The 12001-nt window shown below is 38.6% G+C and overlaps 1 protein-coding gene across 1 annotated transcript in view; it reads right to left on the minus strand.

Annotated features, from left to right (window-relative positions):
- The window catches only part of CDADC1 (cytidine and dCMP deaminase domain containing 1), a gene marked incomplete at its 3' end in the record, with an annotated part of 40988 nt that overhangs the window by 12124 nt on the left and 16863 nt on the right, over positions 1–12001 (minus strand). The window contains exons 5-6 of the mRNA XM_080689459.1: positions 10299–10868; positions 613–662 (exon numbers count right to left, since the gene is read on the minus strand). Of these exons, the coding sequence (XP_080545585.1) occupies positions 613–662; positions 10299–10868 (620 nt within the window). The remainder of the gene's footprint in view (positions 1–612; positions 663–10298; positions 10869–12001) is intronic.

The following is a 12001-nucleotide window of genomic DNA, read 5'->3' on the forward strand; positions in this document are numbered from 1 at the left end:
CCAACGTTCACTGGCGGACACTGGCCAACTCACAGAAGGTGTTTAATACATGTTTGCTAAGTAGATGAATCTATCTAGAAAACTGTCAAGGGAATGAGGAAATCTTTACAGACTTCCGAATGCACCTACAAAATGCAATGCACTGCCAGATGCAGCAGCACATTTGCGGAGTCCCAGCTCCTCGGGAGGCTGAGGCAGGGGGATCACTGGAGCCTAGGAGTTTGAGGCCAGTCTTGGCAACGTGGTAAGACACTGTTTCAACAAGCAAAAGCAGAAACAAAACCAAAATCAAAGTGCAATGCATTGAAGACTGAACTACTGTGTGTGTGTGTGTGTGTGTGTGTGTGTGTGTGTGTGTGTGTTTTACTAAGAATTCAGGGGCATTCTACCTCTGAGCGATACCCCCAGCCCTATTTTTTATTCTATATTTTGAAAGAGGGCCTCACTGAGTTGCAAAGGGTCTCACTAAGTAGCTGAGGCTGACCATGAACCTGGGTCCTCCTGTCACAGCCTCCCAAATGCTGGGATTACAAGCGTGTGCCACCACGCCCGGCTGAACTATATTTAAACAAAATCCAGGTTAAATGTTGAAAGAATGATCTTCATACTTACAGATTTCCCTTCTGCCCAAATGACTGCTCCAACTCCTGTTTTATGATCCTCTGAAAGATATGACATTTAACTCAATAAAAATCAATCATGTGTTAACTTTAGAAATATATTTTTCCAAAAATAATAAAAGCACATTTATTGAAATATACTTCATTAATGTAGCATCAATAAGTGACATCTTTCCTAATTATAGAAATGTATTAAGATAAATACTTTTAAGTATTTAATATGGGAGCTAAGTAGCAAATGAGTAGACAGGGTCACTACCTAATGTGCATGTGGAGACCACTAAACCAGCAGTGGCCAGTTCAAAGCTATAACCAGCACTGGGCACAACTTCATTGATTCTCCACAAATGCTCCACTAAAAGACTTCTCTTTTAAAGGGGGACTTTTTTTCCTTTTTGGAACTGGGGATCGAACCTAGAGCGCTGCACCTATAAAGCAGGTGCTTGGTCACTGAGCTAAATCTCACCCCTAAAAGACTACTAAAAAAAATTATTTTAAGCTGGGCGTGTTGGCACACGCTAGTAATCCCAGCATTTGGGAGGCTGAGACCGGAGGATTGAGGTTCGCGGACAGCCTCAGCTACTCAGTGAGGCCCTCTGCAACTCAGTGAGACCCTGTTTCAAAATAAAAGAATAAAAAATAGGGCAGGGGGTGTAGCTCGGAGGTCAAATGCCCCTGGGTTCCATCCCCAGACCTGCAAAATAAATAAATAAATAAAAATAAAAAGTATATTAGTGCATATTAATCATGTAGAATTATGAGATTCATTGCCATATTTTCCTTTTTAAAAAATGTATTAGTGCACTGTAATCATACATTTTGGCTGAGGTACAGGATGGTAGAATCATACATCACTCATTTAGCCCATCCCCATTCCCACTCCAGGGAATCACCACCAGTGTAGTGACTGACTGTGGTAAGTTGGTGAACGTATATCATGTGCATTAGGGATTTCTCTCTGCCCCCATATCCCTCAGTTAGGTTGCCTTCTTTACTCATCTCAGGTTTCTCCTTCTACATACAAAGGTATTTTGATCATTTCTACCTCCCCATTTACCTGCCCGTGCTCTCCCTTCCTCACTCCCTCTGATCCCCTTCCTCTTCAATAACAATCTCCCTTCTACAACTATGCCATCTTTTTCTTTTTCCAGATTTCTCATATGAGAGAGAAAACATCTGACACTTGTTTTTTTGAGTCTGGCTGATTTTGCTTTACATGATAATCTCTAGTTCTATTCATTTTTATGCAAATGATATGATTTCATTTTTTTTTTTTTTTTGGTACTGGAACCTGTGATCCTCCTGTCTTAGACTCCCAAGTACTGGGATTACAAGTATATACCACCATGCCAGCTTGGTTTCATTCTTTATGGCTGAATAATATTTCATTGTGTATGTATACCACATTTTATTTATTCATCTGATGAGAGACACCTAGGGTAATTCCATAGCTTGTCTATTCAGAATTGTGCCACATAAACAAGGGTATGCAGGTATGTTTGTAGTATGCTGACTTTAATTCTTCTGGATATATACCACGGAGTAGTACAGCTGGAACATATGGCAGTTCTATTTTTAGTTTTTGAGGAACCTCCATATTGATTTCCATAGTGGCTGTATAAAGTTACATTATCACTCACAGTATCTATCATTGCCTGTTTTGGGATCCTTACCAGCACTTATTGTTATTTGCATTCTTGATGACTGCCTTTCTAAGTGAGATGAGATGGAATCTCAATGTAGTTTTGGTTTGCATTTCCCTGATGGCTAAAGATATTAAACATTTTTCTATATAATTATTAGCCATTTGTCCTTCTTTTGAGAAGTGTTTGTTTAGTTCCTAAGTGACTACTTCTAATATATGGTGAAATCCAATAAATAAGAAGCATCTGAACTAATGGAGTTAGTACAATATCTACTTGCAACAACCAAATTTATATTCTTTTTTTTTTACATTCTGATCATGGAAAATACATTTTATAAAAATGTTCTTGCAAAGCAAAAAGTTCAAACTTCTAATACAAAAATGAACAAACTTTCATATCTGTCTCCCTATCTGCCAGTGAAAGGCACATGAAAAGTTTTTATTTAAATAAAATGTCCTTTCCTTGACCTTCATAGTTTACTTTGAGAGGAACAAGAATGTCAAGTGAGTCAAAGACATTATAAATATGAGGTTATAACTTTGCTGTTGAACCCAAACCTTTGCAACAAGCTGTGCTTCTTAAAACCATTCATTTGACATGGGTGTGGGACTGGGAGGCTGAGACAGGAGGATTGCAGTTCATGGTTCACGAACAGCCTCAGCTACTTAGTGAGGTCCTTTGCAACTCAGTGAGACACTGTTTCAAAATAAAGAATAAAAAAAATAGGGCTGGGCCACCACTCTGATAAAGGGCTAATATCCGGAACATAAAAAGAGCTCAAAAGACTCTACACTTGTAAAACAAGTAACTCAATCAAGAAGTGGGCAACTGAGTTGAATAGACATTTCACAAAAGAAGAGATACAAATGGCCGATACATGAAAAGATGTTCAACATCATTAGCCATCAGAGAGATGCAAATCAAAACTATGCTGAGATTCCATCTAACCCCAATCAGAGTGGCAAGCATAAAGAAATCAAACAACAACAAATGCTGGCAAGAATGTAGGGAAAGAGGAACTCTAACACTGCTGGTGGGAGTGCAAACTAGTTCAGCCACTATGGAGATCAGTGTGGAGATTCCTTAGAAAACTGGGAATGGACCCACCATACGATCTGGCTATACCAGTCCTGGGTATCTGTCCAAAGAAGTTGAAATCAGAGAACTACGGAAGACCTGGAGAACATTATGTTAAGTGAGATCAGCCAAGCACAGAAAGAGAAGGGACATATGTTTTCTCTAATATGCTCAAACTAGGGGTATTAGGAATACCAGAGGGACTCTAGACAATGGAGGGGAAACCTCAGCAAAGCTAGAATGGAAGGGTAGGAGAGGAAGAAGACCGAGGTTGATTAATGGAGGAGCTACATCTGAGTATGTGTAAAAGTATGAATGTAGCATGGTCAACCTGGACACTTGTTGGGAGGAGGGAAAGGGGAAGTGGGGGGGGCACCAAGCACAGTCTGAATGTATGCCATTTTCAATATGATCCACATAAAAATAAAAATAAAAAATAGGGCTGGGGACGTGGCTCGGAGGCAGAATGCCCCTGGATTCCATCCCTAGTACTAAAAAAAAAAAAAAAAAAAAAAAAATTCCTAAGACAAACACACACTAATGACAAGAACCACAGCATATTTGTCAAAATCGTAAGAGACTAATGTAGTTAAGTAGATACACTTACATAGAGAAAATAAGAATTATCTGTGAATTTTCCTATGGGGATTTTCATATTTGTGAGGATTAAGTGAAACAGTGGTTTCCCCTGACAATTTCCTACAAGTTAATCCTTCAAACGATAACACATTTACATACCTACCTTTCCAGCAAAAATAAAATTTGTACTACTAGTATATTAAAACCTAGAGGGCCTCTAAATACGTTTTTAAAAAGTTATAATGCAATAAAATTTTCCATCTCTTGTTCAAGTATGCTCAGGCTTTCAAAAGTATACCACAACGTATTTGTGTCATTTATGTTAAGCACTTTTTATCCATGATCTCATTTTCACCTAAAGATAAAGCAGTTAAAATTCCATCTCTGGATTTAAAAAAAGCAGAGAGATTAAGTGATTAAAATTTCCCTCTACAGACCCAACGCACTTGCCTTTGTGTGAATGTATGACACTGTCAACATGAGTTACAATATGAGAGACCATAATGCACCAATAAAGGCATTTAAAAAAGGCATTTAACTTTAGAGGAAAAAAAAAAAGAATTCTCTAACAAAGATTTCCATTTACTGAGTGCTTCCTGTATGCCAAGAATTGGTGCTGAATGGTCAGTGGTAGGGAAAGCCGCCTAGCCCGGTGCGGTGCGGTGCGGTGCGGTGCGTGGACTTCCAGCAGGATCAGGCAGGAGAGCGAGGGGGAGCATGCCTCCTGCGCTCTGAGCACGCAGAATGAGGTGGAGGGGGCGCGGCCCTGGCTGACCTCTGGCTTCTACAGCGTGGGAGCAAAGGCAGACTCTTGTGTTAATGAAATTTGTTCCTTCCTAGACCATAACGTGACCTAGACCTTAACATGAGGAGAAAAAGATATAAATTAATGTCCTAATGGCTTCATACTCATTTCTAAAGCAAGTGGCAGAAATTATAAACATATTTTTTGCAAAACTGAAATCTTTACTGTGAGTTCTACTAAATTCATGTATAAATCAGAAGTGAAAAGTAAAAACACCACCAACAAAAAACACTTCATATTAAATAGTCCACTTTTCCTTCCATCAACACTAATTATTTTTCATATTATGTTTCCTAGTCTTGGGAGCCACTTTTCTGTTCAAGTCTGGGCACAGACTAAACCTTGTCAGGAAGGGGAAAACAGTGATTTTTCTACTGCCTAGCAAGGATAAGCTTCACCAAGAGAATATTCTTCACTGCCTTCTTTCCAAATAGGGATAACATTTTTATCCATGTAAGATGGAGTCAGTTTCACCCCAGCTCTCAAAACTGGTGGCAGCTGTAATAATTTCTCAAAGACCTTGCTGCCCAGGATTTGAATAGTCACTGGGTTTTCTCCGTACGACCTGGAAGAAAAGGTCAATTTCTGATCACTGAACCAAATTCCTGGGGCTTTTGGATCTCTGCGAGTCCCCACAGGCCACTTGTATCACAAGAGGCCAACTCCTGGCTCTCACGGAGACCCGAGTCAACCTCTGAAGGAGATAGCCTCTCTTTGGATTCTTATTCATATTAAAATTTGATACTCGAGTTATGATTTAAAAGTTAACTTTTCTGGCTACCCCAGACTACTTTCATTAACACTGGTCCAGGCGGCAGGCATATTTGGCTTTGGAAAACACCTTATATAATGGGAAAAGAGGACACAAAGAGAGATCACAACTTAACACTTAAACTAGGCAGATAAGATGCCTTCTACTGTCCCCAACCCCACTCTCCTGCCAAGGGCCTAAACACATGGCCTCACTTTTTTTTTTTTTTTCTTCTTCTGGCTATTTCTAAGTATCCTAGAAACATACTTTTTGTTTTGGTACTGAGAATTGAACTCAGGGTTGCATTGTAACTCTGAGCTATGAGCTATACCTACAGGCCTTTATTTTTACTTTGAAACAGGGTCTTGCTAAGCTCCTGAGGCTGGCCTCAAACCTGCAATCTTCCTGTCTCAGCCTCCCAAGTACTGGGATTATAGGTATGTGCCACTGTACCCAACTGAAATATACTTTTATTTTTTGGTGGTGGTGCTAGGATTGAACCCAGGGAGCATTCTACTTCTGAGTTTCACCCCCAGCTCTGTTTTATTTTTTATTTGGAAACAGAGTCTCAGTAAGTTGCTGAAGATGGTTTTGAACATATGATCCTCCTGTCCCAGGCTCACAAGGACTGAGATTACAGGTATACACCACCACACCCAGCTGAAATACTTTAAAAAATCTCTATGGATCTCTTTAGTCATCATTCCAAAAACAATCAGTAAACATCGACTTTCAATTTTTTTTTTTAGCTGTAGAAGTTTTGGAATTCATTACAAGCATGTCTTTTTTTTTTTTTTTTTTGTAATGAATTGTCTTTTTTTTTTTTCTTTTTTCTTTTTTTGGACTGGGGATCGAACCCAAGCGGTGCACTTGCCAGGCAAGCGCTTTGCCACTGAGCTACATCCCAGCCCATGGAACTATGAATTGAACACAGGGGTGCTTTCCACTGATTGTTATCTTCAGTCCCATTATTTACTATTTATTATTTATTTAGGTATTTATTTAGTCAGGGGTTCACTAGGTTGCCCAGGCTGCCCTCAAACTTGAGATCCTCCTGCCTTAGCCTCCCAAGGAGCTGGGATTACAGATGTGTAGCACTGTACTTCACATGCATAGTGTGTGTGTGTGTGTGTGTGTGTGTGTGTGTGTGTTTTAATTGGCACTGGAGATTGAACCCAGGGCCACTCTACCTCTAGCCTTGTTTTAATTTTAAAAAATTTAAAAACAGGGGTCTCACTAAGTCAGTGCCCTCATGGTCTTAGTTGCTGAGGCTGGCCTTGAACCTACAATACTTCTGTCTCAGCCTCCTAAGAACTGGGATTATAAATGGTATGTTCATCTAATAAGGGGAAAATAAAGTTGCCAAATCAAACTGAATGATGTGAAACTAAAAACTTGAGTAACTGGAAGCACAATTATATTACAGGGATATCCACCTGGTCAGATAGTCCCAATTGTTAAACAAGATGTGTATATAAATTGTCTAGCTCAGTTGCTGAAACAAAGTAGGTACTCCATAAATTGTCACTACTATTTATCATCAGTAAAGAATTACAGGCAGAGTTCCTTGTCTGAAATTCCTTGTATTGAGGTTTGTTTTTCAACAATTGATGCATTTATGGTCAAATCTGAGCATAGCCCTTGCTTTCTTTTTGGTATACTAAAACTTAAAACCTTTGTAATTAAAATATCATGAGTTTTATGTAGAAATAGCGAAGCTCAATAGAAAATCCTGGAAATAAATAAACTCAGTGCAATAGTGAATTTTAAACATGATAAAGATCATATGGGATGTGGCTCAGTGGTAGTGTTTGCCAAGAATTCAAGATGCACTGGGTTTGATAGCCAGTACCACAGAGGGTAAAAAAGAAAAGAAAGAAAAGAAAAAATAATAGGGAAGCCCTCATTTATTCTGCTTAGTATAGATATTCACATGTCTTACTCCATATGTATAAATGTGTTTGACTAGAGTACTGTCCCAGACCCTACTGGAAGGACTGTATAATAGTATATGCATCATATTACCGCGTGCATGTGTGCGTGCGTGCGTGTGTGTGTGTGTGTGTGTGTGTGTGTGTGTGTGTTACTGAGGATTGAAGTCAGGGGCATTCTATTTTCAAGCTACACCCCTAACCTTATTTTTATGTTTTATTTTGAAACAGGGGTTCACTAAATAGTAGAGGGCTCACAACTTTACTGAAGCTGGCCATAAACCTACCCTTCTGTCTCAGCCTCCCAAGTACTGCAATTACAAGTGTGTGTCACCACACTCAGCCACCATATTACCTTTTAAACTCTGAAAAATTCTGAATTCCTTTTCATCTGACTGCAAGAGTTTTGGATTAAGGATTATTTATCTTTGAATATAAAAATACTTATTTTATCCACTCAATATATACTGTTTGGTACTAAAGAAAAAATGATTAAGACATAATTTCCTTCCTGGAAGAATTCACAGTGGATATAGTGCATGACAGTTGAATTGTATCCCATTCATGACTTAAATTCCAGGCCAAAAAAAAATCAAAGTTACCTTTGAAAAATCCTTTAAATTGCCCATTAAGTGCATAAGTATGGCTTTATGTACAAAACTCTGCACATAATAGTACAAAAATGTATAACTATATAATAGTATAGAGTAGCTAATAAAATACATATGCCAATTTATCTCTGTATACTGTTTAAACACTGGAGTCACATGGTGAGATGAGACATTCTCTTATGAGAAGCAAGTGGTACTGAGATCAAGTACACAAGAGTAGATTCTCATCTCATGTTGTACTCTGGACACAGGTAGGCTCTGCTGAACTCTAATCAACAAAGGGAAAATAGTGAATTACAGCTGTAATGACCGCTCCCATGTATGCTTCTGTCTTTCCAGAAAGGTTTATAGAAAAATTCTTTACAAAGCTGATGTTCACAAAGAAACTAATATATAAGCCATAATACAAGACAATTACATTGTGAGACTTTTATATATAATGCAGTTTTTTGGGGTCATATACTTTGTGTTTATAAAATTCTTTAATTAGGATCAGGTAATTACCAACCCTGCTGAACATTAGCAGGGTTTTTTCCTTTGAGTACTAAGGATTGATCCAGGGGTTCTTTATTGTGCTACATAACAGCTTTTTTGGGAATAGAGTCTTGCTAAGTTGCTGGGCTGGTCTTGACTTGTGATCCTCTTACTCTGGCCTCCCAAGTAGCTGGGATGGCAGCATGCACCATCATGCCTGGTTCCCTACAGAGTTTTTTTTTTTTTTTTTTTTTTTCCAGTACTAGAGATGGAACCCAGGGATACTGTACCTCTGAGCTACACCCCTGACCCTACTTTTTATTCTTTATTTTGAAACGGGGTCTGAGTTGCAAAGGGCCTAAGTAGTTGAGACTGTCCACGAACTGTGATCCTTCTGTCATGCACCACCATGCCTGGCCGGTGAAAAGCATTTTAAAAAACATAAGCCTAGGCCATACTTGTTTAAAGATTTGGTTAAATAGGTCTCTGTGGGGGTTTAAGCAACTGCACTCATTAGTTTCCATGGCGATTCTGGAAAATATACTGTCAGTAAAGATCTTCCATTCTACTGAATTTATTTCAACCTGTGGTCTTTTTATTTTTGGTACCAGGGATTGAACACAGAGGCATTCTATCTCTGAGCTATACCCCTAGCCTTATTTTATTTATTTGGAAACAGGGTCTCACTAAGTTGCTAAGGCTGGCTCTGAACCTGTGGTCTTCCCGTTTCAGCCTCTCAAATACTGGGATTACAAGAATGTGACACTACACCTGGCTAACCTATGTTCTTTTTAAAGAATATATTATAGATAGTAGCATCTATATGAGTCTTTTCTGATTTTCCTTCTCTTTCCCTTTCTTGAAATAACTAAAAATTTCTACTATCCCCACTCTACTGTTCTCCTGTCTGCATTTTCCCCCCTTATTTCAAAGTTGCATGCTAAAAAAATGATTATGATTCTATTTTGAAGAGAATAAGCTGGGTGTGGTGGCACCAGCTGTAATGCCAGTACTTGAGAGTCTGAGATAGGAAGATCTCAAGTTTAAGAACAGCCTCAGCAATGTAGTGAGACTTTCAGCAACCTAGAGAGACACTATTTGAAAACAAAAAATAAAAGGGTTCGAGGTAGAGTTCAGAGGCAGAATGGCCCTGAGTTCAATCTCTAGTACCACATGCACACAAAAAAATTTTCATCTGGTAAGACGTAAAAATACTGTTACATAATTGGAAATGCACATATTTTTATCGCAACAAAGAATATTTCCTTTTTCACTATACAAAATAACACAATAAAATGAAATGTGTGACTTATCAACTTGCCAATTGAAGACATACCAGCAGGTGAAAGAATCTACAAAACCCAAAACTACTTTAACTTGATTCTGTTAGCTATTCTGAATTCATATTTTAACAAATGTTGAAATTTTTTAAGTCAAATTTTAAATATATATATATATATATATATATAAATACTGGTTAATAAAAATGAATGATTTTAGTGTTCTCTCCTTTTTATTTCTGTCCCATCTTTAGTGGGAAACTCAATGAACAGTGAAAGGACTTAGATCATCTAGCTGGTCCTGAGTTACACACGCAGCGCAGAGCATGAGGCCACGTGGAATCTCAACACTTCTTACAGTTGTCTCCACAAGGGTCTAACTTCACTACACCGTATGGACAGCAAAACTTTATTATCTAGTTGTAAATGGACTCTACCATAGATAAGACACACACCACTGTACTTCAGGAACAAATATCCCCCAACCAATCAGCCCCCACTTATGAACTACACATTTAACTCACCAGTTCGATATGCCAATAGCCTGGCCTGAACCATGCAGTGCCTTGCAATTTCTTGTGGCAAGCTTTGATTGTGAATTTCATTAATCTGTTCTGGGTTGCTACAGTAAAATCCAAAGTGTTTATAGTTGGGCACACTGGAAGCTACTGTGGCCAAAAGTAGGATAAGGTCCTTCATGTTTTGCCTTAGATTGCTAAAGTATGGATTTTCACACAAGTTCTCCAGACCCACAGTCATCAGTATTTGCTTATGCATTTCTTCATTTGAAACCAAAAATATCATTTCATATTCCTTTATTCTTTCTTGTTTACATTCAGAATAAAAGTCAACGTTATCATCTGGCATTGACTTTGCAATTTTTTGAATAAAGTCACATTTGTAAGAAGTCTCCTCTACAAACTGCACCATGCAACAGACCAAAGGCTGGAGTAAGACACAGACGTGAGCCCGACTATTTGACTTCAATCTTTCTGCTGCTTTGGCATCTAACTTTGCATCTTCAGAGCTAGAAGCCTCAGTAAGCAAACTCATCTCTGGATCAGCAGGCCAATATGAAATTCGATTAACTCCAGCTGAAATATAAAACATGAAGGGTAATTATCTGAAACATGCTGAGTTTAGGATTTTGATAAACCCACCCTATCTTTGCAGTAGTTTTTTGTTTTTTTTTTTTTTTGGACTGAGAATTGAGGCAAGGGGCATTTTACCTCACATCCAGCCCTTTGTATTTTTGAAACAAGGTCTAAGTTGCTGAGGCTGGCCTTGAATGTGCAATCTTCCTGTCTTAGCCTTCCAAGTATGAAGATTACAGATGTTTGCCACCACACCCAGCTCTATATCACCTCTTATACAATCTGAGGGTTGGCAAATAACTACCAGTAAGCCGGGCGTGGTGGCGCACGCTTGTAATCCCTGCGCTTAGGAGGCAGAGACAGGAGGATCGCACAGGTTCGAAGCCAGCCACGCGCGCTGGCTTAGGAGACCCTGTTTCCAAATAAAAATGTAAAAATAGGTCTGGGAGTGTAGCCCGGAGGCAGAAGGGCTTCCAGGAACCCCAGTAGCACCAAAAAAAAAAAAAAAAAAAAAAAAACTACCAGTAGGCAAATCTGGTCCATTTCTAGGTTTTGTACAGCTCACAGGTTAAAACTAGGTTTTACATTTTTAAAATTAAATTATTTATTTATTTGTGTGGTACTAGGGATTCAACCCATGAACATGCTACCTCTGAACTACACCCCCAGCCTTTCAAAATTTTTATTTGGAAACACAGTCTTGCTAGATTAATGAGTCTCACCACTTGCTGAGACTGTCCTCGAACCTGCAATCCTCCTCTCTCAGCCTCCCAAGTACTGGGATTAGAAGTGTGTGCTACCACACCTGGCTACATTTTTAATAGATGAAAAAAATCAAAAGAATATTTTGTAACATAAAATTATGAGTAATTCAAATTTCAATTCCATAAATAAGGTTTAATTTGAATATAGACATATCTATTTATTATATAATCATTGGCTGGCTTTGCCTGGCAGAGTTGAATACCTGGGACAGATATCACATTGCCTTCAAAATAAAAAATATTTACTATCTGACTTTTTCTTTTTTGGGGTACTGGGGATTGAACCCAGGGGCATTCTATCTCTGAGTGATATCCCAGCCCTATTTTATCTTTATTTGGAAATAGAATTTCACTAGGTTAATGAAAGTC

Source organism: Muscardinus avellanarius (genome assembly GCF_963383645.1).
Source record: "Muscardinus avellanarius genome assembly, chromosome: 2".
Lineage (NCBI taxonomy): Eukaryota > Metazoa > Chordata > Mammalia > Rodentia > Gliridae > Muscardinus > Muscardinus avellanarius.